The sequence below is a fragment of the Pezoporus occidentalis genome, unplaced genomic scaffold (assembly GCF_034315485.1).
Source record: "Pezoporus occidentalis ecotype Australia unplaced genomic scaffold, CSIRO_AGI_Poc_V1 ctg29, whole genome shotgun sequence".
Classification (NCBI taxonomy): domain Eukaryota; kingdom Metazoa; phylum Chordata; class Aves; order Psittaciformes; family Psittacidae; genus Pezoporus; species Pezoporus occidentalis.
In genome coordinates, this window is record NW_026914829.1 from 3,248,954 (window position 1) to 3,275,190 (window position 26,237).

The following is a 26,237-nucleotide window of genomic DNA, read 5'->3' on the forward strand; positions in this document are numbered from 1 at the left end:
TAAACTAAGAAAATGTACAGGTAGAAATGCACAGGTTAGTCATCTTTTGCAGGGGCCCTTGTTACAGCAGTGATTCTGTATCCTGAACTTGCTGGTTCTCATCAGGGGTTGGTTTGGGATTGGTCTAGTGCAGGCAAGGATGTTCAGCTCCTCGGGACCCACCAGGCTTTTCACCCCTGAGCTTGTGTAACAGAACCACCATCAGTTGCCTACACAGTTCTGGGAACACTTAATTTGCAGATGTGCTAAGTGTTGTGCAAGAAGGGAAAGGGGAGGAATGATCTGACTGATGAATCTGTTAGAAATCTCCAGTCTCGTCAACTTCTGCCTCTATACAAGACATGTAGTTTTCACTTTCAATATTCCTTGTCAGTTCTGGGCAGGAAGAAAACAAATGTCAACATCTTACTTTGCACAGCATCAACATCTTTATTATTTGGAGAGGAGTTTAGATGTTCAAAGGCAGTTGCTTTTCTGAATGATGAGGCTATGATTTTTGTGCTGTTTTAAAGGCAAGGGGTTTGACAGGGTTTTGTCCTGAGCAGAAGGATGCCGTGACGTAACAATTGTGCCTGGAATCTTTTTTTTTTTTTTCTCTTTTATCTTAATTCTCAGAATGGTGGGAAAAGGAACATTTTTGGTACTATCTTCTGTTTAAAGCTAGACTGACTTTGTTTTGTTAGTACTGTTCACTTTGTGTGGTTGTACAATCTGGCATGATGTTTAGCATCTTAAAATGAAGGCACCAAGTACTGGTGCAGCTGCAGCCGTACAGGATTAACTCATGTCTCACAGGAGTACAGCAGGAATATAGAAAGGTTTTAAGATTGGCTTCTCATAGTGAGCTGGTCAGATGACAAAACAGCAAGGAAAGATGTGCCATGCATTTGCAGTGTCAGGATGCATCTTTTCTTCCTTTAGGGTAAAAGTGTAGAAATTAACTTTTATTGAGGAATGTAACTATTTTATTGAGGAATGTGCATTAGGGCCCACCAGGGAATTTGGCTTCTCCAGTATCACTCCAGGTACTACCCCATGCCCACTGGAAATGAAAGTAAGCACTCAAATACTTAACATACTTGCCTAAGGGTGACTTGTTTGTGTGCTTTTTCAGTGTGATCTAGTTTCCCAAACACAAGCGGTCCCCCAAAAGGTGTCATTTTACCCATCTGAACACAGAGGTTGTAGTTACACATCTTAGCAGGACATCTTAATTCAGGTTTTATGTGTACTGTTATCCCTGTAGTAGTCAGCTTGCATAGCATAGCATTGCCTTCGTGACTGTCACCCCTCAGCTTTTACGATCTTCCCCTAATTACTCAGATTTTCATTGGATCACTGTATCTAGTCGGCATGTGAGCCCCAGACAACCTTTTTATAGCTGAACCTGGTTTACTGGATAGCTGTGCTCAGCCATTTCTTGCTTTCACATGTGCAAGAGAATTGCAGATGCTTTTATGGGTCAGATAGCAAGTTAGTAAATGCAAAGAAGATAACGAAGAATTATAGATCTGCCCTGTACTTTAAGTTTTATTCTTGAGATGTCCTCTGGCTTCAGACCTCAGCAGGAGGAAGGGGCAGGCTGGTGCCAGAACCTCTCTTGGTGCTCAGACTCAGTGCCGCGGCTGCTGGTGCTGAAGAAAATGAGGTTTCAGGTGAGAGGACAGCCCCATTTGTAACTCTTCTGTTTCTTCATACTTCTTGGGTTTTAAATTTTGAGATGGTGGCATGTAAAAAAAAAAAAAAGGTAAATTGAGGTTTACTGTCCTGAAGCTGCACAGTACTCTTGAACTCTGCTGCTAGTAACAGTCATGCAAGACTGGGCTTCTCTGTCCTTTGGACCTGTTGGCTGTGGTGTCATGAGCTCTGTTGTTAGAAAATGCAGCCTTTTGACCAAGGAGACTCATTAAAATAGGCTTTGGGGTCTGAATCTTCATTTTTCTCTTGTGCAAGTAAAAAGTTGGTTTGAGTGAAGTGCACAGAGATCGTAAGAGTCCCTTTATTAAAGGAGAGGAGAGCAGTTTTTCAGTCTTTCTTGAAGGTGTCACTTCAATGAGAGAAAGGAGACCCAGAATGAAAGCTGAAGTCCTTATGGTTCTCTGGGCTTAGCTTTTGACTCCTTCACCTTCTCTCTCTTTACCTTCCCAGGCTTCTTCTGGCTAACTTGCCATTGTGAGCTACAGCTAGCGGTGCTTTCCCAACTGCAATACCAGCACAGCTTTGAAAAAACAAGGAGCTTCAGATTAATAAGCATCTGTTTATAGCTTTTAATAAACATTCACATACTGCCTGGGGAGGAGGGCTTTGGAGCACAGCTATACAGCAAATACTGTGCTTCGGCTTTCCTTCGAAAAAGGTCAACTAGTAGCTCTTGTGCCATGCATGTATTCTCCCTGTTTCCATCTAGTTTGCTACAGATCCTCTCTTCTGTTTCTGTCCCATTTTAAATAAACAAACTAACTAACTAACTAACAAACCAGTTCTTTAACTCCCTAGCCTGGAGTTGTCTGTGCAGTGTCCTTGCTCGTTTATAGTTGCGTGCTGTTACCACACAGCAGTTGAATAAACCTGCTTGCTTTGCCTTTTCTTCCTCACCATTTTATTTCTGTAAATACTTTTGCAGTCTGCACTTCATTACTCTAACAGCAGCGTGCTCTAAGCTGCCAGTGACAAGGAAGTTTCCAGTATCACAGTGCTGAGGCATGGGCACAGGGTACCCCCTCCAACATTTTATTCTGGAAAAATGCATGCTGTTGCGAAAAGCATTTTACCGTAGTGCTGAGGGATGCCAGATCTGCTGCTGCTAAGGGGAGCTCTGCGGTGTGAGAGATCTTTATTTGTAGCTGGATGCATCCCTCTGGGATGGAGAGGTCGTGATGTACCATTTTCCTCCTGATTCTTAATACATTTGTATGGTTGCTTTCAACTTGTTCTTAGTGCCTGGCCATATCCTTCAGTGTTTTCCCTCTGGCTGAAGTTATCTTGTGGTGCAGCAAGAGCTGTTGACAGTGAGGGGGATGAAATGCGTGTGAATGTCCAAATCCTAGAACTCTCAGATCCTAATTTAAGCTAGTTCAGATTTGCTGAAAATGTGAATAAAACTGCAGGGATCTGTGATTTGTCTTAACTCACCTGTCTGTAGATGATTAGATTCTGGTTTAATGAGGTATTGGGTATTGAACACATTTAGTCATTCCATTTTGCAGTATCCTTTCTTCTATTTGTTTCTGTTCTGTAAAATGCTTTAATTACCACAACTGGGTTTATGCAGGAAAGTAATCATTACTGCAGGATTTGGAGGGAGTGGAATGACAGGAAAAGTAATGGCATGAAATCATACCCCTGGTTAACTGGCCAAAGTCTTCCTCTAACCCCTGCACTTTCGCATGCTTTGAAATACCATTGAGGTTAAACTGTTTGAGACTGGCTTCTCTCCTTTGTCCTGCATTTTTTACACTTCCCTGTGTTTTATACAAATCATTTCTTTCTAAACTTCCTTGTGATGGCACTGCTGGTGAGACTGAAAGCTCAGCACTGTGGGTCCCCATGAATCAGCAGCAGGCTGGAGGATTTGCTACTGATGCACGGTGGGCCTAAAATCCGCATCGCTTTGCTAGGGATACACTTGCAAAATAGAGATTAAAAATAGTTTCCTGCATTTTAACAAAACTGAAGTGCAAAATCATGCTTCAGCTGCTTCCCATAAATTAAATGTCCCTGCACTTTCAGATCAATATGGACTGTGGTTTATTCTAAATTTCTTTTATTGCTAATGCTGAGCATGTTTGGGACCTAAGAGGGTGTAGAGGTGTTCAAAAAGGGCAGTTAAGGCTTTAAGAATAGAAAGGAGAAACTGGGCAGCTTTGGAAAGTGGACAGAAAATGGTTGACAGCTTTGATTATCGGTGCTATCTTCCAGTTCTTGAGCAGCTGAGTGTTTTCAATTCCAGTACTTTTACAAAAGCCAAAGCCAGCATGATCGTTGTGTTTTTGGAGAAGGGATAGTTTGTACTTTTGGAGGAGGGCAAAGAGGAGTCACCTCTGCAGTGGCAGGGACTGGGAAACATTGCTTCGATGAGAAAACACAGTTCAAGATTTCCAAAATCAAATGCCTAAAATTAGGCTGCAAAGTGCTAATTTAAGACCAGAGAAAGTGGCTGTTTTCCAAGAAGGCTCAGCAGCCAGGCCTGGCAGTACATTCCTGACAGAAGATAGCAAGATTATTTAGATGTCTATTTTGGGGATTTTTTTGGAACTCAAGTTCAGGCACTTACATGTGAAAACTGGGGTCTGTTGTTCCGGGGGGTTCTTGAGCAGCGGGATGAGAGCTGAAGGATCCTGCTGAAAGCAAGCAGGCTCCCAGTGCTTTGAGCTTTCAGCCCAGAATGTTTTGTTGCTGCTGTCTGGATTGCTTAAAAAGGGTGGCATGGGACAGGGAGCAAACCTTTGTGGTTTTGTGCTTTATCTTTGTACCTGAAAGTGTCTGCAACTGAAGTTACTCCAAGAAGAATCTCAAGAAACAACATTAAAATGTGACCAAGAATTTTTAAATCACTTTTTGGCATAAACTTCCAGAATGTGTTTTCTGTGGAAAGCTTAGGAGAGGATTTCCTTTGAAGGGTGGGAGCTGCTAAAATACTTAAGTATTTAGCAGCCCTTTTTTCCTCAGAGTAGTGCTTCATGTTGGAAGAGCAGGTTGTCACTGCTAGTAACCTGTAGGAAAAAACTTTATAAATAATTTCAACAAAAAAAAGAAAAATATTGCAAGAAAAGCACATTTCTGTGTAGCCTTTGGCCTGTATTTTTGATTGCCACGTGAAGGAGCACCAGGGTCATCCATGCACGGACTTGAGTGGCAGGGCAGAGCTCACCTCTACAGCCCAGACACAGCGTGGCTGCTGGAGCACAGTGCATGTCCCAGCTCACAGCGCCAGAAGTGGATCAAGGATGCAGAATGTTCTGTGGATGCCCAAAATGTCCCTGTCTGTCTAAATCCAGAGGATTTTTGGAAAAGTAATATTTTAATGATATGGCGCAATCTTGTTGGGGCAAGTTGTAAATTTAGCTTTCATTATGTCTGTGTTGCAGAATTGGGAGCCCACTTACTTTGTTTTGTTTAAGACATCAGATATGCCTTTTCCTGGATGAAATACTTGAACTTGAAGGAGTAAAGCATCTTTCAGGTTCTAAGCTTGGGTGCTTTCAGACTCAGATCCAGCTTGCCCTGGTGTTCAGGAGCCTTACTGCACTGGTAAAATGTGGTAGCAGAAAGGATGATTTCTTTCCTGTCCACTGTAGAAAGGCAGAATCGAGTGCACCCTCAACAGGTTTGCTGATGACACCAGACTGAGTGAAGGGTTGACACACCTGAGGGATGGGATGCCATCAGCAGGGACCTGGACAAGCTCAAGAAGTAGACCATGCAAACCTCATGTTTAACAAGGCCAAGTGCAAGGTCCTGCACCTGGGTTGGAGCAATCCCCAGTATCAATACAGCCCTGCAGGGAAAGACTTGGGGGTGCTGGTGGATGAGAAGCTGGACATGACCTAGCAATGGGCATTCACAGCCCAGAAAGCCAGCCGTATCCTGGGTTGCATCAAAAGGAGTATGGCCAGCAGGCCAAGGGAGGTGATTTTGCCCCTCTCCTCCACTCTGGTGAGATCCCACTAGAATCTGCGTTCAGCTCTAGATTCCTCACTGCAGGAGATACATGGACCTGTTGGAGCAGGTCCAGAGGAGGGCTATAAAAATGATCAGAGGGCTGGAGCACCTCTCCTGTGAAGGCAGGCTGAGAGAGTTGGGGTTGTTCAGCCTGGAGAAGAGAAGGTTCTCTTAATAAGGGGGACCTTATTGCAGCCTTCCAGTACCTAAAGGTGCCTGATAAAGAATATGGAAACAGACTTTTTAGTATTGTGATAGGACGAGGGGTGATGGCTTTAAACTAAAAGAGGGTAGATTTAGAGTACATAGAAGGAAAACATTTTCTACAATGAGGGTGGTGAGGCAATGGAACCAGGTTGCTCAGAGAGGTGGTAGATGTCCCATCCTTGGAAACATTCAAGGTCAGGTTGGACAGGGCTCTGAACAACCTCGTCTGTTTTAAGATGTCTGTTCATTGCAGGGGGGATTAGACTAGATGACCAGTTAAAGGTCCCTTCCAGTCCAAACTACTGTATGAATAACGTGCCTCTCTGTGAGATGGCTTCTAGGTAAAGGAGTATTGCTAGTGATCTGTTTGTGTATGTGGTCAGTTGCAGAATTTGCTTACTTTCAGTATTAGGAGACATGCAGATTACAGTGTTTCAAATGGCCACTCATTTAATTTTTCTGGGAGTCGATGTTCCTCTGAATTGGGAAACTATTCTAATTAAAAAAGAACCCTTGTAGTTCCTGCCATTGAAGCAGTGTTTAATGTTGTGTGGCTGTTGGCAGGAGACTTGATGCATTTTCACATCACCCCCTCTGGAACAAAAGCATATTGTTTCCCTCTGTTTTTCTGTTACACAAATGAGTTCCTTTTGAAACAATTTCTTTTTCTGCAGATTCTGGAAATCGACACCAGAAGTAGTTCCTCCTTTGCTGTGCCTTTTACAGTCTGCTGTCTGATAATGCTGGCACAAAAAGCTGTCTTGGGGTCACAGCATGAAAAAGATGAGACCTCTGCAGAAAGCCTCCTCCTCTTGGGGAATAAGATTTTCTGCAAATTTTATGGGAGGGTTGAACACACAGTTTCGTTTCTTGTTGTCTTTGCTATAGCTATGCAGGGTTTGTTTCCGGTTTTTTAGTTGTTTCACTTACATATCTGCATTTTCAGTGTCCAGCGAACAGCAGTATAAAGCAAGTTGGTTCTGAATTGAGCTTTTTCTTACAATATTTTCGTATAAGAAACCTTTGTTGTTTGTTTTGTTTTGTTTTTTTGAAACAAACTCTCCCCTCTGAAGTATTCCTCTGCAAAAAGGGGAGATGAAGTCTGGCACAGATGCTGGGTGATTGTATGGTGCAGTGCTGTGTAACTAAGTCAATCAGTATGGGATCAAAGGAGAGACAAATGAAGTGTGGGGATTTCAGGCAACAAAATGAATTATCTGCTGGGGAGTGCTTTTCCTGGCAATGTTTAATAGCTGTCAGATTTTAAAAAGGAGGAGGAGGGGAAACAAGCTTGCTTTGGATATCTTCCATTCTTCTCCTTTGAAATTATATACTCATTTCTCAGTCTTCCTGATGTTCATGCTTCTGGTAGCACAGCATAACCTCCTCAGTTAAATTTCCTTATTCCTACAACAGTGGTGTGCCAGGGCTATGGCCATTCATGCAAGTGCTTGCAGCCTCTGTGTGTCATAACTGGTGAGGTGATGTAATCCCAAAAATGCACCTTCTTGTCAAGTGTGTGCTTATTTGGGCTGGGCTTCTTCAGTTGGAAAATAAAAGTGGTATGAATCAGGACTGAAGAAGTCTTTTAGCACTCCTGGTTATTTTAATCAAGCTATTTTGTTTGTGCCTGGTGATCAGATTCCAGGGAGGTTTCTGTGCCAGTTTGTAGTCCAAAGCAGTACAAAGACTATGCACACAAAAGGGAAAGTCCTCTTCAGTGTGTGTCCCTAAGAGACCCCATGGGAAACGGTGGGTTGGGGGTGCAGCCAGAAATCCTTGGTGAGTAAGTCTGGAGCCCTGCAGTAGAAGGGATGTGTATTACATAGAAGACACAGCCAAGCCTGTTGCATTTTCTTGGTCCCATGGGAAGTCAAAGCCTCTATGGGTGCCAGGCAGCTTCAGTCCCGCTTTGGACCAGGACATTTTTTGCATCCTGCTTGGCTTTTCTCACTGGCCTCAAAGGAAGTGGAAGTGTCAGTTCCATCTGACTAAAACCAGAGGACCTACTCTTCATCTTAATCATAGAATTATAGAATAGTTAGGGCTGGAAAGGACCTTAAGATCATCAAGTTCCAACCCCCCTGCCGTGGGCAGGGACACTTCACACTAAACCATGTCACCCAAGGCTCTGTCCAACCTAGTCTTGAGCACCACCAGGGATGGAGCATTTACAGGTTCCTTGGGCAGCCCATTCCAGTGCCTCACCACCCTCACAGTAAATAACTTCTTCCTTATATCCAATCTAAATTGGATCTTTAAAATTAAATAAAATAAATCTAAGTCTTACTTGCATAAATCAGAAATCTCCTAGAGGCAGGGTTTTCACATGTGAAGAGAGATGTCGCTGGCTAGAACTGGAAAAAAAAAAGACATGAAATTTTCTGTTGTTAGCAACTACGTGTAAACTCATGTCATTGTTTCAGTTTGTGCTGTGGATATGTCAATAGCTTATGTGTTACTTAGGTTTTTTTTTCCCGGTAACTAAAAGTTGCTGTTAATATTAGTACTTTTGGGGGGGGAGGGATTTGGGGGGGGGGGGGGGTTTTGGTTTGTTTTGGGGGTGTTTGTTGTTATTTTTCTTAAGAAGAAAATTGCTTCCTCTTCTCTTGAACAGCCTCATGGACATCTGTCCCTGTTCATGGAAAGTGTGGCTACTCCTTTTCTGCTTTAACCTTAGGGAGGTACAGCAACTTCTGTACTACAGTATATCTGCCAGGTGCTACCAGTAATTACTGGCTACATGAGGCGCTGACAGATGACATTTTAATCACTCTGCTGTACTGATGTTAGATAAGTCTTATCTGGTGATGTCTTACCCTCAAGCAGTTTCTGGAACTAGATGGTGATGCTTGTGCCACAAACTGCCATGTTTTCTCCCTTGCCTCTGCAGCCCTCTCTGTCATTCAGTAACTGTTGATCTCTTGGTTTTATGGCTGTTAACCAAGAGCTGTGATCAGTCACCTCTCTGCAAAAGTGACAGCAGAACCAGTTTTTACTTTTTTCCCTTCTCTCCCCCTCCTCCTCACCAGCTATATCTTTGTTAAAAGAGCTTCTTAGTATTTATTTGAAAATGTCAATGTTGCTGGCTTTCTCAAGGTCCAGCTGTCTTCCTCCTCCTCTTTCTCACTGCAGAAGGATCTCTTGCAAGATGTCATCCTGTATTTGCACTTACAAGATACAGAGTTAAAAAGAACTTCAGGTTAATCTGAACTTGTTATTTTAAGCTTCTACGTATCTAGATCCATGACTATTTCAGTGTGAAATGCTGCTCCTTCACTAGGGGTTCTCCGGGATTAGAATAAGCTTTATGTACTTTATATATGCTGGTAATGTCCAGTATGTCTGCTGCAGTTTTTGCAGATCAGTATTTTCTTTGCTAACCCTCGCAGATGGTGTTCAGGTGATTATTTTTGTGAGCTGAAGAGCTAACTTTCTTCTTTTCATTTCAATAGGTTGAAAAATGGAACTTGTAGATAAAACAATCAATAGCTACCTTGATGTTTGGCTTGGACCCAGAGGTAAGATTTGACAAAAATTAAATATGTAAATAAACCCAATATTAAAGTGCAGATACTAGAACGCAAGAAACAGCTTCCTTCTAACATCCTGATGTTGACAGGTGACTACTTCTTTTAATATCTGCAAAGCAACAAAATGTATGATTCTTTATAAAGACTGTATGATTCTGCTCAGTCCCTCTGATCTTTTGACCTGAAGAATTATTAACTCTTCAGGTATGACAATCATATGTGCTGCTATTCTTACTGTCAGTTAAGTTCATGTTGCTAGTCTTAGTGAATGACTTATCTCACTGAGATCTTTACCACCTTTTTTTTTTAATTTAGATTTTAATAATAGCTTTATTAAAATTTTTTTTTTAATTTTGAATTTGATGGAATAAAAATACTCTTGCCCTCAGAAATAGTTGCTAAGGAATTTTTCACTGAAAAAAATAAGTGTGTTTTTTTTTTTTTTAAAGCATTGCTTCTTTGAAACCATTTTTTTTTTTAAGAAACAATGGTTTTGGTGGGTTTTTCACTGGGAAGAAATCTGCAGATGGAGGACAACAATCTTGATCAGTATGAGAGGGAGTGGGACCAGACGGGCAGTGGGCTTCCAGCTAGGGTAGGGGTGGCCATGTTCCACCCTGTCCTGAACAGGGGGGATTAAATGTCAGCATCCCACACAGAGTGTGCATAGCAATGCTGCTCAGTGGCATGTGTTTTCTTCCTCTGATGGCTGCAGTAGCATCTTTTCTACCTCTTCTTTTTTTTTGTCCCACTGGAACTCTGATGGTAGTGCCACTTCCTCGCACGACATAGTCCACAGGAGGTGGAACAAGCCTCTGATCCTTCAAAATGTGTTTTCTGTTTGCTTTTAGTAGCTCAGTGCCCTTGTTCCTTCCCACTTCTTCATACTAAGACAGTTTAAATTAGTCTGGTATTCTGATATTACTGCATGTGCTGGCATATGGTCTATATTTGCCGTGTCTTAAAAATAATGAACCATAAAGGTGGCAAATCCAAGCAATTCCCCAGCTTTCTTAACTACTTCCCAACCTACATTTAAGGCCTCATTTCTTATATTCAGGATCCACATATGGCTCCTTTAAAATTAAGTCAGGGCTGTGAATGGCAGCAATATTTGAATTGTTCAATTATAATTTGGTAAACTTGGTTTCAGTCCTTTGGGCCGACTTTAGTGAGAGGAGTGAAATACTGTGGTTGGTGTGGACAACACAGTCTGGTTCAAGAGGATCATGCACTTGTCCCTAGTGTTCCCCTGAAACCCTCTCATTTGGGGTGCGTTATGTGCTTTTCCTGACCAGTCAACACGCTGCCAAACAGACTGGTTTGTCAGACCGGACTGACTGCTCTGTTTCATTGCTCATATGAGGACTCCAAAACTTAATCCTTTTGAGTGGCACATACGTAAGTCTAATTGTATTAGTACTGATTAGGAAATAATTATCAGGATCACCCACTGATGAACACAAAGGTATCTGCTGCACTGTCAGCTTTGCTGGCTCTGTGAGGAAAATGTGTGTACTGTTGTGAGAAGTTGGTTTGAGAGAATAAGGGGGAGAGGGTCATTAAAGCTTTTCTTTATAATTTAAGCCTATTTGTGGTATTAAAGATGGATGACAATTCTGAATGGTAATGAGTATTTAAAAGGAATAGCAGTAATAATTTAAGAATATTTTTGCTTTAAGAAGAGAATTCTTTCTGCTTTAACAACTGTATAACTAAAATCTTGTTTGTGACAGTTTGCTGTAGTTAGCAATGTGGCCCTTAAAAGGGCTTGCTGCTTTCCTTCTAGAAGCATTTTGGGTAGAGCTGCTTCTTGGTGCATTGAACTCTTCCCCTTGCAAAATCTAAGTGTTCATATGTTTTTGTTTGTTTCAGACCCCAGAGTAAAAGGATGGCTTCTTCTGGAGAACTATACACCTACCTTCATCTTCTCAGTCTTGTACTTACTAATCGTATGGCTAGGACCAAAGTACATGCGGAATAAGCAACCCTTCTCGTGCAGGGGTATTCTAGTGGTCTACAACCTTGGACTTACACTGCTTTCTCTGTATATGTTTTATGAGGTAGGAAAAAATGGGCTGGGTCAGGGTTTTTTTGAAGTATCTGTTTCATTCATATTGATTTATGTTGAAAATTTCATCTGAGGACAGTCTACCTAAACCTGAGGCAACATCTGCAGAAATGTTGCCACTGTTCTTCAATGTCACTTCTCAGGGAAGAAAGCCATAGTTTTAATGCTACCTCTAAGGATGGTATGAAACCTTGACTTAAACGTCTATGCTGACCTTGGCTAGCAGTGTTTTAAATGCACTTCTCTCACTGAGTGTGCAAGTAAAAGCATCACTGATCTCTCAGCTTGAACCTGGCTACTCCTTCAATAACTTCTTGCCTAGAAGTCATGCTCAATGTGATTGTGCTGATGGATTATGCAAAGTACTTAATAGCAAAAGTACAGCTTGATTTGAAGTGCAAAACATGTTTTACTTAAACGTGTTTAATTATGCACGCACTCCTCACATCTGTTTCTGTAGGCTTGCAATAGCTTCTTTTGTGTCCTCTTAGTTTTGCTGAAACAATTGCATCAATGCCATTGTGATTTATCTTTTTTTCTTGGAAGTTAAAATCTGAACATGCAAATATATTTCAAACTGAATTGGACTTTCTGTGGACTTATTTCCTTTCTTAACAAAACAAAGATTTAGAGAGTATGAAGTTTTCCACTTCTCATAGAGCACTTTAGTTGCTTTTGCTCAGAATTATATGGTTTTTTTTAAAGTGAAAATGAAGAACTACGGCAATGAAAATAAGAATGTGGTCAGAAAGTGACTGAGTGTGTGGCTTTAATGTACAGAATACTCTGGCTTGCTTTTAACCAAAAATATTTCTCCTTTCTGTAAGGGGAGATTTCACTTTCAACATGTAATTACAAGCTAGAGGTAAAGCTATGAATGTTTCATTATTTTTTGGCATTTGCTTAGAAGTATGAGCAAGCTGTAATTCTCCTTCAAGTTTGTAGTTAATGCTATAGTGTTTTACAAGGTGACTGTTTAGATTACAAGTGATTTAATTTAAATTTAATTCTCTTGTGAATTGTTTAGTCAAAAATTACTGAGTTGGGTTATTAAGAACTTCGATACTCAGTTCTTGGGGGGAGAGGAGTTTTGGATTCAGTAGGTACTTGGAAGAATTGTGTTCTTGATGTGCTTAGATTTCTAACCACCCTGTCAGGATGTTATAGTCTGGAAAAATTTGTGTAGATCTATTTAATTTGTCTAAAAGTAGTGTTGCTGAGGACTTCATGTACAACATATGCACTATTTAATGGAGATATTATTTATAATTATATAATCTATTGGTTTAACCTCCAATTGCATTATTGAGGGTTTTTACAAGTGCAGTCTTCAGTTGTACTAAGTGTGGCTAAAACTCTCAGGTCGCCAGTCTTTTTCCCTTGAATACCTGTTATAATACTCGTTGTTTAAATGAAAATTACTGTAACATTCTGCCATGTTACAAAACCTGCTGATAAATTTAAACAATAGAAAAGATCTGAACTGTTGATCTTATAAATGCCTTTTTGTTGCTAACAATGAACTGGTTACCAAGAAGGGACTATTTATTGTATGCTGAAGAAGTCCTCATACTTGTAACCTGCTGAATAGCTTTTATTTTGTGAAGGAATGAGACTAAAATACAATGAACATTAAGGCTTTTCCTTCCTATAGAGTAAAACACATTACATCAAAGGGAATATCCCTCTTAATGTAATGTTATCTACGTGGAAATGTTCATCGGTATTGTAAATAAACCTCTCTTATAATGGGAATACACAGAGCCACAGCATTATGAAGATTATTAAGCCCATGGTATTTGCAACAAAATGTGTTTGACAGCACATACAAGCTAGATGTTAGGGCGAGCAATGCTCTGCAACAAGGAACTGACCCATAAAAATGGTGCCAAGCAGAGAACCGTGCTGACATAACACTGCTGCTTGATGTTTGCAGCGAGAGAGCTGGAGGGCCAGATGATAGGGAAAAACTTTGGGTTCCTGCTCCTCCAGGTATGTTCTCTAGCTGTAGTGTCTCCACAGTTACCCGTGTCTGTGCAAAGAGGTGATACCCGCACTCAGATCATGTAAGCCATGGAATCTGGCTTTGAAGGGGTAGCCGTGTATCAGCAGCACTTTATAGTACATGTACTCGCTCTTAAGATAAAATGGTGAAGAGCAGCATTCAAAAAATAGATTTAACTCACTGTTCTCTTCCTCATTGTCACTTCGAGTTTCAGCTGGATTAAACTCTTTTCAGTCCTGTACTGAGGAAAAGTCATTAAACATCACCACTTATGAACTTGGTTAGTAGCCTGTCTGAAAATAAGCTGCTTTAATAGCTTGTATATGTTAGACCTGAAAACCTGCTTTGGAGTTTTTCCTGAGTTACAGCTGTGGTGGTTCTGGTCATGATTCATAGCATCACAGCTCACTTTAAGTATTTTATGACCAAAACAAGATGTTAAAGTGAGGCGTCCTCCAAACTAGGATGAGAAAAATGACCTGCTTGGTTTTCTGGCCTTTACATCTGAATGTTTGTAAGCAATTATGGGGGGAGGGGGGGAGGGAGGGGGGGAGAAAATTTGCATTGTAGGATTTGTATAATTCTAGTTATTGTATATTTGCACCATTTGATCTACTGATATAACATACTATTTTAAAATCACTAGAAACCGTGTGTCTTATGTGGAATTCCTAAGATAGTTTTGGTTGGTACTTGCTGTAGATTATTTGTTTGTGCATTTACTAACTGGGCTGTGTTCTGGTACTAGCAGAACAGAGTAGTGGACTGTGCTCGTTCCAGACGATATAAAAGGCAAGACAGGCCTAGGAGAGCAGAAGAGGTTCTCTTGTAGTGAGTAGGGTGCATGCCTCTCTACCTGAGTCTCAGCTGGGTAATGTGGCAAAGCAGGGAGATGCCAGGTACCCAGTTTTATGGATGCAGAACTACTTTATTTTGAGAATATATTTTATTCATACTGTAGCCAATTGATGTGGACCATGTGCACTTACATTCGAGAGAACTGCTCAGTGATGAAGGCTCACTTTGTATGATCTCTTTACTGGCCTTTTCCTTCATCTGAAAAATTAATTCCCTCCCGAATCTGCCTGAGGAGAGCCTAAGGTTTTCCTGAGGAGGCAAGTACTGTTCATGCTGTAGGAAAAGCGTCCTAAGGGGTGCACCCTGCTTGGGAAGGAAGGGACTCAATGAAGAGCTGCCATGGCATGTGAGCCCCCGGTGACAGCTCACTGCCAAGGCTGTTCTTTTCTCTCCCCTTTCTTTCTCTACAGGTCCCAAAGCCTTTATCTCTCTCCTGAGGTGACTGTGTTCATGTAAAGATAAAGTTTCTTATCTCTGCAGGCATTTGCCTTTTTTGATCAGAGATGTGAAGTTCGGTTTCTTTTCACTCAAATTTAACCCTGTTTTGAAGCTTGTAAACTCAATCACAGCATGATGCAGTGCTGTGTCTCTTATCTGCCCCTCTCCAGTGTGTCTCAGGCTTCGGTTTTATCACAAGAAAACAAAATTCTCCCCAGTAACACCTCTCCCACAGCCCAGTGAGACTGGTGTTAGTGTGCTGGTTTATTTTGGTACTGAAGTTGATAAGAACCACACATGCCACAGCATTTTAAAGCATTTAGCAACAGAATTACAAAATGAGAGCTTCTTCTATATTGAAGACAAAAAACTAAATGCAGAGGAAGGAAGTACAAGGTGTTTGACCACAAAAGTGACCTTGAGCTGCAGGGCTTTCCCCAAAGCCCAGGAACTTAACAATGAGTTTGAGCACCATTTTAATTGACTTACGAAGGAGCTGTTTCTTTTTGTGTAGTTTGAAAATCACATACTGTTGTGAAAGTGATTACAGTCAGCCTTTTCTGAACAGGTTAACTTCTCAAGAGAAGATACGCCTATGGTTGTGCATCAGCAATGCCGTTAAGCAAGCCTGGGCTCCTGCCAACCTGGAAATGAAGGTTTCCTAGGGACAGTGGGCACGGAAAGGTTGTCTCAAGCTTGGGGTGGCTGAGGAGTTGCCGAGCCTCTGTTGCTGGGCAAGTTGAGACCTGCTATACAGAAGCTGTAAGGAGAAGTAAGAAACTCTGGTTGTCCTGGGGCAGACCACATTAAGCATGAGCAATGACTTAAATGCACTAACTGGCAATTTATGACACCTCCATCTGTTGCTTTCTGGGTGTACATAAGCAGCTCCCTGGTGCTGTATGACCAGCCTTGAGCATAACACAGCCATTTGGGAACTGTTCGTGGCCAGCTGCTTTGTTTCCTGGAGCCTTCCAGCATGTGCTGAAAGTATTGTGGGTGCAAGAAATAGTGGTGTCAGGCAAAGGAGCAGCTGGGTAGCTCTGGAAAACTATTATCGGTGTGTTGCATTTTGCCCCAGGCAAGGCTGTGGGCAGCAGCAGCAGTTCATGGATAGCAGTAGCAGCTTTTCACCATTTAGTTCCTTCTAGAAAGGGAGGGATTAAATTATTTTTGTAACTATAGTATTTATATGATGTTAAAAGATGTTACCATTTCCTACAAATGTTGCTTTGCTTCCATCATTTAAACCCCTGTAGCTGTGAGAATTTCACAGCTTGTAGCATATTATTATATGTGCTTCTGGAAACAAAAGGAGTATTCAGGTTTAGCTGAAGCTACTTGTTGCTGCACTGATATCTTTGCCCTTCAGAGAGGTAGGATCCATCCAGACCTTTGCTGTTGACCTTTGGTTGTGTTATCTTTATGTAGTGAACCTACATTGCTTTCAGGGAAAGTTATTTGTGTTTCACTACGCTAGCCATTTTTGGGAGAGGTTTATGGACTGCAGTATTAGTGATGGATGCTATTTGGATTAATTGCAATATAAATGTTGTGATTATCCTTCTATCCTAACGCTTCCTTGAGCTAAGATAACTGTATGAAAACATCTGTAAGCTCTTAAAAACACGATCACAGCACAACGTGGTCTTCTGTCTGCGGGACTGGCAGGCACCCGCAGAGCCGTGCAAGCTTTCCTCCGTGCCCTGAGAGCAGAGTGGTGCAGGGCTTGCTCCAGGATGTAGCTGATCCTCTAGTAGGGTACTGATTTTAAACCAGTGTGCTTTGCACAGCTCTGCCTGCTCTTACAGCCAGGAGAGAAGTCCTCCCGTGGCTGCATGCCCCTTCTGCTTGGATAGAGAAATTGCTTGGGTCAGCCACTGATGTATGTGGCTGCCCTGCGCTCACTGTGGCAGGGTGGTATTGACTTATCTCTAATGCATGAGGTAATTCCAGGTCTATATGTTATGATATAACAAGATGTGGTTTTTTTCCCCTTCCTAAATAGTGGCAATAATTCTATCTTAGAAGGTCAAAAAATAGTGACCTACGCTGACTGGGTATTTTAAAAGCTAATTTAGGGACAAAATGAGGCATGAAAGAAATAACATCAGGAAAAGGTAGATCATTGAAGTGATAATCTTTATCTACCTTTTAGAATGAGCTTCTCATTCACAGTTTTGAGCAGCGTTTAATCATGCCAGTTATTGTAGTCCTTTAATCAACTTATGGTACAAAGAGTTTTCCACTGTAGCCTTGCAAAGCTTTTATTTTTATTCCGCACAAGCTTAGATAAGGCCAAAAATGGACAATTTGCTTGTGCAGGGTATCTGTCTCTGCCTTTAGAATACTTTTCTTTTCACTTGGGAATCATCTAAATTTGTTACTGCTCTCCTCATGCTATTCCCGCAAGGAAAAACATCTTTATACGCAACATCCAGTGATCCTTCTGTTTTGATATTGAGGCTGGGAGTCCTTGCATCTCCTCCCAACCCACCTCAATCTGTCCATATGTCTCCCACCTGTGAAAGGGTGGGATGCAGATGTCCAGCTTCCCTCCTGCTTCTGTGGAGGTTTCAGCCAGCCCCTCGGCTCCCCATCATCCTCTTGTGACTAATAGCTGGTCATGACCCTTAAAAGTAACGCCATCATGTCTGAGGTGTTATTTGTTATGCCAGGAAGTCAGGCAGGCAATGGAGTATCCTGCAAAGGAAGTCACTTGTATTGGGAAGGATGTAATGTACTAGGGATGAGTGAATTATTTAAGATCTGGAAGAATCGCAGTATGGTGAAACATCTCTTGTTAGCTGTTAAAGGTAGCAAAGCTGAAGATTTGCCCTGTTGCATGGCTGAAAAAATTGTAGTCAGATCTCTGTGTATAAAACTTGCTTAAAAATGTAACTTTTTATTTAAAAAAATTTAATAATCAGAATAAAAACATATTTACTTTGCCCTGGCCATTCACTTTCTCCGACAATGAGATCATCAGCCAGGAAGAAAAGATATTTCTTGAGAATCTGTCTGGAATATGACTGTGCAAAACACACACTATGTGAGATAAGTAGAAGTAAGATGCTACTTCCTGTTTTTATTCTGGTATACCCCAACTGGAAGAATTTGTTAATTCACCCTCCACTATGATTTGATCACTGCTTGGAGCTTGAATTCAACATAATGCCACACTCAAGTGCCCATGAATCCCTTGGCACCAGATGTCTTCACAGAGATGCTGTGGAGGTTTACATGTGCTGCGGGGTGCAGCCTTCTCCCCAAATAACACTTCGTTCTTTGTTCTTCTCAGCTGGTGACAGGAGTATGGGAAGGAGGATACAATTTCTTCTGTCAGGATACTCACAGTGGAGGAGAAGCAGATATGAAGGTAATGTAATTGAGACTTACAGTTAGTAACATTTCAAATTGTCCTCTTGTGCATAAGTGGAGAGCAGAACAGTATTGATTATGTGGATTTTGTTCAAACTGTATGGGTTTTTTTCCTGCTTTTACAATACAAAGGACAATGCATTGTCAAACAGTTAATCTACAATATATTCATGGTTGGTATTTTGGTGAGTAATTTTCAAGTGTTCCCAGGTCAAAAAACAAGGACTGTATTCAACCACCGTGCCTTGTGACTCCCCTTCTCTTTCTGAGGTGCGATGATTTCTTCCGGTCACTGTTCAGACCAGCCCTTTAGAGAACAGTGTGAGACCCACTCTGGTTAAATATTGACTTGTTTCTTCCAGGTGCACAGCAACAGCCTTATAAAACTGTCATCCTGTTTTCAGCTGTGGCTATGGCCTTGTACCCAAATCTCCTACAGAGAGAGCTGAGGAAGAAGCATTACAGAAGATCTCAGCAGTGTCTTCAGTCCAAGTAGTGCCAGACAGAATCTGGATTTTAATGACTTGGATAACAAAAGGGTTGAAAGCCCCCACAATGTGCAGTGTTTCTAAAACTTCTTTCCTTCTTTCTAGATCATACGTGTCCTCTGGTGGTACTATTTCTCCAAACTCATTGAGTTCATGGATACCTTCTTTTTCATTTTGAGGAAAAATAATCATCAGATCACTGTTCTGCACGTCTACCACCATGCAACGATGCTGAACATTTGGTGGTTTGTTATGAACTGGGTGCCTTGTGGTCACTGTAAGTACTGGGTTATAGTGGGGAACATGTGCAACAAGGGCCTTGTTGGATTTCTTTTGGTCAAACCAAACACCTCTGGTTCCTTCAGCTGCAGGATTTGTTCTGTCCCATAGTAAGCTGCTTTGCTGCATTGCAACTGTTGCAGGCAGTTGCAAGAATTAAGTTGCCTGCAGAGCCTCTAGAAAAGGCATGCCTGTGTAGTCTGCAGAATTTGTATGGCAGTGTGACATTGATCAGCTGCAGCAGACCAGGTCTGAAACCTGTCAACCTTGTTTCTCTTTTTTGTGGTAGTCACAGACTGTAATGAAACAGTACTCTTTTCCAAGTCAGGACCAGAAACCTGTTTCAGCTGCAAGATGGCTAATGGTGACTCTTGCCCTTGCATCTGTCAAGTTCGCTTGATACTGCTTTTTTGATTTAATCGCATTATACCACTAGCCATAACAAATGATTTCAATAAAATCTTGCCTCCTAAGCACTAATGAATATGACCAAATGCTTCTTAAGTGGAAGATTTCTGTGTCTCTCTTGTCTAAATCCTGCTACCCTCTGGCAATCTTGCTTTGATTTCATTGCTTTTAGCTAGCATTTAGTTTCCTAACTACATTAGTGTAGCTTACTTGTGGTTCAGATGTGCAGCTTATAGATACTGGCTTTGTTGAACCCTAATCCAAGGAAAACCTTTTCAAGTCCAGTGGATGTGAACTATGGGCAGTGCAGACCAAGAGGCTGGGTCTGCTTTCCGAGCCAAACAACATAGAAACTTGTATTTGTTTCATGTTGTCAGCAGTGAGTAATTCTGAACTTACAAGAAGTGTGCTTCTGGAACCCTGTTCTCCTCCAGGGAAGTCAAACCCTGTTTATACAGCAGTCAGAAGTGCAGATACTTAAAGTCCATCTTGTGCTTGTGTGGTCTTGAAAATACTTTTGTGCTATTTCTAGTGATGGGTTTTAATCCTTCCTTTCCAAGCTTTATGTTTTGCTTCGTCATCACAGTTCTATGGAGTATGGTGCCAAGATAAAAGTTCCTTTAATGGAGAAAGGTACTATAAAGAAGGACAAATAAAATGGCTAACTTGCAGTTTCTGAACGTATCTGTTGCTTTGGTTATAAATGACAAAATGGGCTCCTGCCTGGAAGTGAAATAAGCCTGAAAATCAATGAGTGAAGGTATTGATTGTTGGGCCTGTTCATTTCCCTTGAGAAGCCATCATATAGATGTAAAAAAGAATAATTTGAGGAAACAAAACCAGAAGGCTGGTATAAAGCCCACAGCTGCAAAGCAGCTCAGCCACTGTCTTGGGTGAGCAGAATAAAAATTGGGGGGAATAAATCTCTAGTGTTCCTTTTAAAATAAATAATGTTTTAACTAGTAACATCTTGGTTATTTTTGTAGCTTCTGTAAAACAGCCTATTCCTCAAAGCCAAGCACTTTCTTTTCCCTTTTCCCTTCTTTAGCTTACTTTGGTGCCACACTGAATAGCTTTATCCATGTCCTCATGTACTCCTACTATGGATTGTCTGCTGTTCCAGCAATGCGTCCTTATCTGTGGTGGAAGAAGTACATCACTCAGGGGCAGCTGGTGAGTGATTTGCTCTTCAGTGGGCTCTTGTATTTGTGATGAAATCCTGTCTTTACCGAGTTAGAAAATTTTGGTGGGGTTTAGAAGAAGGAAGAACGAAGGCTTCTACATCTTTAAGTGCCTTTGAAATTGAGCTTTCTGCACCTCCGTTTGCTCTGTTTTCAGGACAATGGGGAGCTGGGACTGAGGGTGTACATGAATCAGTGCTGAGATCAGCGGGACCTTTCTCCAGCTCACTGTGTTGTATGGCTAGATGTATTTGGGAGTCACAGTGCTAGGTCTATGGGACTCGCTAGCCAAGGAGGCAGGAGAAGCTTTTCTTCCAAGCCTGCTTGATCTTGGGGTGCTCTTCTCTGCTTGGTTGCTCAGGCTGATGTTGAGATGACAGACCAGAAGCTGAGTGCAACACAGTCCACAGCTAACAAGACCCTTCATTCTAGTCCTGCAGGACAATGGCTTTTCTGTCTCACTTTTGCATGCAGTTGCAAATGGTTTATTAAAAACCGCTCAATATTTCTGGTCTGTGCACTTTAAATGGGCAGATTTTTTTCTCTTGTAATTCTGTGTTGGGCTCCTTCTATCCATTTGTGTTGTTTCCTGTGTATACAGCAATGAAGCCCAAATGCTGTGTACTAGAGGTGAAAAGAGCAGGGAAATTAAGCAATATGGCACATGTGTTAGTGATCCTGCATGAGACCCAGGTTTCAATGTGTGTAACACATCAGCACACCACAAGAAAACCTGCACGTGTTCTGTCTTCCCCATTTTGTAGGGTGGGGAGACTGAAGCCTAAAGATAGACATTTTTTGTTAAACACAACACCCCCACCCACCACTTAGCACCCTGTCAGAGCTGTGAATGGGTTTAACAACGTTTGCTGCCAGCAGTTCAGAGTGTTGATTCTCAAGTTTTATTTATTTATACTTTTTTAGCACTCTTCCTTCCCAAAGGATGGCAGAGTATTGCAGGAGTGGGGATCATTGCTGGGGGGGGGGGGGGGGAGCTTGCTTTGTGGTTTGGTTTTTCGTTTGGGGTTTTTGTTATGTCCTCTTCCTTCCAGATTTAGGTGCTGTTCTTCATCCTGGTTGTTTGGGTGCTACAGAGTGCAAGTGTCTGGGTGCTTCAGTTGCTCTCCCTGGCTATTGTCACAGTTGCTGTCACTTCCCTGCCTGCTCTGCATCACTTCCCTGCCTGCTCTGCATACATAGCTGTTAAGGCAGCAAAATAGCAGAACAGAACACAACAGACTTTCCCTTTTTAAATAAACATTCCCTAATCTGGTAGTTTTTATGTAGGGATGATTTTTGCCTAATGCTCTCAACAGCACTGAAGACCAAACTCTTTTTTCCAGAGGAGATAACTGAAGATAAACCACCCCTCTCCTCCTGCCTTCCAGCTTCCATGCAGCCTTCACTCCAAAGATCCTTCCACTGGAGCCATATACCAGTCAGTTCTGGTCCATGGAAGAGGATCCGTGTGTAGACCCAGTGACCCCAAATCTTTTGCAACTGAAGTAGTGAGATGCAGATCTACTCTGTTAGGATGGGAGAGTCAAACCCCAGTGAGGTCTCACTAGGAAGAAGGTGGTCTTTGTTACCTAATATATTTATAAATCAATTCTACATGAGTTACTCTAATGCTGTAAAATGGAACAATAATAATCAAATAAAAACACTTAAACAGCAAAATACCACAACCAGCATGTCTGCTAACTGAGGTTTATACTGTTAGTAAGACAGGGAAGATAAACTTGTCAAACACACAGTAATACATATTTTAGAGTTGTTTTGGAAATAACTAACAAGATTTGGGTCACTCATGGCATTTTTTCCTCCTTGTATTAATGTGCTCCATTTCACTTCTTTTGTTTTTTCTCCCTAGACTCAGTTTGTCCTGACAATCTTCCAGACCAGCTGTGGTGTTGTTTGGCCGTGTGCATTTCCTCAGGGGTGGCTGTATTTCCAGATTTCTTATATGATTTCTTTGATTATCCTCTTCACAAATTTCTATATCCAGGTAAAAGTAATATTCATTGACTGTTTGTAGTATTCTGCTGGCTCTGTCTCATTGGAAAGCTGCTTACAAGAAGATGCGCTTGAAATAGCCTTTTGCCATCTTCCAGTAACAGGCATACATTCTTAAGGTACTCTACTTTGTCTGCCCTCCAGTTTCAAATCTTCTGATGTTTTGTGTGTGTAATTCAGAACAACCAGTAATTCCGGTAAGCAGAGTGGCACAAAAAAGTATTTTACTAATGCAGTTTTAACTGCAGATAAGGGAGAAGGAAGAGCTTTATGTAAGAAGCAGCTTTCCAGTCTGAAATGAAACAGCAGCCTGTGAACTTGTCAGAGACCCAAAGGAATTGTTCATTACTGTTCTTACAAGAGAAAATGCTTGTTTTATATCCCGAGAAACTTCCCAAACTCCCAACATGCATAATTCTGGTCTTGGATCGCCTTTACAGACATTTGTTTTGTATTTCTTTATGGGAAATCAGGGGGTTGAGTTGTTTGTACAAAATTGATTTCATGTCCGAATAGATCCAGACTCGGATTTGTGGTTCTGAGCAGTTCATATTCATGCTCTGTGCAAAGATGTACTCATCTTCAGAAAACCAAGCCAACACAACCTCCTGCCCCCAAACAGGCAAACTCTGTTACATATTTTAAATGTCTCTTGAAAGATTTGAGCATTTGGGGTCTGGTAAAAATGACTCATGGAGGGGAAAGATAGCAGGCTTCCCTATCTGATCTTCTTGTACTTCTTCAGTCAGTCCTGTGGTTCGTATCATTTGCTGCGTGTGAACTTGCTAATTAAACGTAATAGTATGTTCCAAATATTATTCAACTTTCTTCATCTGTTTTACTTATACTTTTAACTTTCTTTCACGCACACAATTTAGGAAACATGCTCTTGTCAGGCAGCTGAGCCCCTTTGACTGAGATGAATTAATGTATGTTCTTTCCACTGTACTTTTTGTTGGTGTCCTCACACCCCCGATCCTGTTAGCTTTTGCTTCCCATGTTGTCAGTGCAAACTCCTTTCACATTTCTGTCTCTGAATTTCCCTCACTGTGCTTGTTTATCCACTTCTTGTTCTGGCTTTGTTCAAGGTAGGCACCTGCAGCACATCAAATCTCCTTCCTCACTTGTCATTTTGAGTATTCTTATGCCATTGTCTGCTCATAAAATCATTTCCCTTGTTTCTGATTTACTCCTAACATAACACTACCAATGCTGCCATCTTCCTGCCAAGCCTTTGTCTTTTCAAGTGAACTAATTCTCTTGCTGTGATGAATGAAAGGCATAGTATAGCCTCATACACAAAAAATTGTAGAGCTTTTTAGACTAAACCTCCAGCACAAGGTCTTTAATAATGATGGATGCAAGTTTACTTTTGTGTTTCTAGAGTGACTGTGAGGAAAAAGTTATTTATTTAAGCAAAACCATGTGTCTTTCCGTATATTCTAGACTTACAACAAGAAGGCATCCTCGAGGAGGAAAGAGTATCAGAACGGCTCTACAGCCACTGTGAACGGGTACACAAACAGCTTTTCTTCCCTTGAGAACAATGTGAAACAAAGGAAACAAAGGAAGGATTGAAGACCAAACTGAAAAACCATTTTGATAACCCCAACAACAAAATCATCTGATTGTAAGCACAATAAGAGTTGTGCACTAATACTCTAACAGCTACTGTAACTATTCCTGCCTAGAATAGTGTTGATTTATGTAGGACTTAACCAGTGCAAACACCCTAGAAACTGTATACAGAACATAAAAGTAGGTTAAAGTTTAAAAGTAATTCTGGGCTGTCACTGACCCTGCTATAGACTGTGGAAGGGAGTATTATCATAGTATCCAACACTGCTGTTGCCTTACTAGTCAATATGATAGGTGCTGAATTATAAGTCACAATTTGAAAACACTGTAATCTAAACCTCCATTTTTTTTACTGTAGATCATGCATGTGATTGTAGAGGTAATTTGTACGATGCTGGTTTCAGTAGATAAACACACATGCCTTAAATTAAAAAGCAGGGCCCAAAGCTTATTACTGATTTAAAAATTAGGGTATGTTTCAACTTTTCAGTTGACTGACTTTTTAGTAAAAAGTCATTTAGAAGAATCCATTGATCATTTTACTGTTCTCTGTGTGATACACGATGTTAAGTATCTCCTGCGCGATACAGTGAAATTGGAAATGGCTTGTTTAGTTTTGTATATTTGGCTTTAACTGACTAAACAGTCACCAACCAGATGGAAAAGTTATTTTACTTTTTAATAGATCTTATTTTTTTATTTCGAGTAATGTCACTAATGTAAAATTAATTGGCGCTCACACAGTCCAGTAAGACTTCAATATTGTCTCTAAGGTTTAGAGTCTACGCAGGGTGGACCCATCTTCTCTTTTCACTCTTTTTCTTTCTTTTTTTCCTTATTTCTGAGAATTCTTAAATGCTAAATGAAGAGTGGTTTTTAATATGGAAGCTGGCAGAGTTTCAAGTGTTACTACCATAGCCATATCCACGTTTTAGGAGCTACTGTTTGAGACTGTGACATACCGGAAGTGTATTTAAAAACAAAGACAGAAAGATGCTTTTCTGATGGAATTGTTTGTATTTAAGTTGGTGTTTGTACTGTTCTTCATGTAGCATATGTTCATTTATAAAATGTGCCTAACACAAATGTGGTGGGTTTTTTTTTTCCCAAACAAGCAAAATTAAACAGTCTGATGTTTTTTAAATGTTACTGAAATGTGCTGGAATGTCTGTTTCTGTAATGTGAGTTGTGTATATCACTGGTAATGTTTTGGCTTGTTATCTGAGGATTTGGTTTGAGTGCTTGTTAAAGTTACTCCTTGTAAAATCTTGCCTTGCACATATGAGGAGTCAGTTGCAAAGCCAATATCTGTTGCTGGTATTCTGGTATCTGCCGTGGTGGAGTTCTGCTTATGAATATTTTATTCATTAAGCTCTGAAACATTGAATTGTGCAAGACGTACTGCTGGTCATTGCTCAAGTTTAACTACTTGGTTTTTGATATTTATATAAATGCCAGTTCTAACATGTTTAATTTTTTTTTAAATCTTTTTAAAAAATTTTGCACATCTCTTAGGGAATTACTGAGTTCTCCTACTAGCCTTGTGGGGTTTCATTCCTTGTTTTGAAGGACACAGTGTCTGTTATGTTTACATTATCAAAGCCTGTGCACGTGTCTTCATTTCTAGGTACTGGTTTGCAGAGTCTTTACATAGCTCAGTACAGCAGCTATAATGTTCAAAATAGGCTGTCTAAATGTGCTAGAAGTAAACCCTTGGCTCATCTGAATATACCTACATTGTTAATGTTTGACATGGTTTAATCATTAAAACACTTTTGATGATCTCTGCCTGAATTCTGGTGGGTTTGTACAGATTTAATGCATCACCCCATCCTGTGTCAGAGAAATGCAGTGTACCAGAGACTTGGTAAAAAATTCCTTACAGGAAGCTTTGGCTGTTGGTAAATGCTGTTCCCTTGTCTGGCTGCAGAAATACTTCTCCATGTGATGGATTAAACCTCTCACTGTGATTACTGACTTGCTGAATGCAGAGCAGCACAAATAGCTCTGAGACAATGAGTACCAGGAGCAAAGCTTAATGTGGCACACAGGAACTTTCTGCCTCAGATGTCCTGTCTGTAAAATGGGAATAATACTTCCTTCCAGAATGGAAGCATTTTTGCAGTTTCCTGG

General features: G+C 41.0%; 1 protein-coding gene across 1 annotated transcript in view; it reads left to right on the plus strand.

Moving 5' to 3' along the window:
* ELOVL5 (ELOVL fatty acid elongase 5) overlaps window positions 1-25,886 on the plus strand; it is a 40,929-nt gene extending 15,043 nt beyond the window's left edge. Inside the window, exons 2-8 of the mRNA XM_062626167.1 lie at window positions 9,324-9,389; window positions 11,277-11,464; window positions 18,075-18,152; window positions 18,748-18,919; window positions 20,378-20,502; window positions 22,384-22,518; window positions 23,973-25,886. Of these exons, the coding sequence (XP_062482151.1) occupies window positions 9,332-9,389; window positions 11,277-11,464; window positions 18,075-18,152; window positions 18,748-18,919; window positions 20,378-20,502; window positions 22,384-22,518; window positions 23,973-24,104 (888 nt within the window). The 5' untranslated portion in view covers window positions 9,324-9,331 and the 3' untranslated portion in view covers window positions 24,105-25,886. The remainder of the gene's footprint in view (window positions 1-9,323; window positions 9,390-11,276; window positions 11,465-18,074; window positions 18,153-18,747; window positions 18,920-20,377; window positions 20,503-22,383; window positions 22,519-23,972) is intronic.
* Window positions 25,887-26,237: the final 351 nt, after the last annotated feature.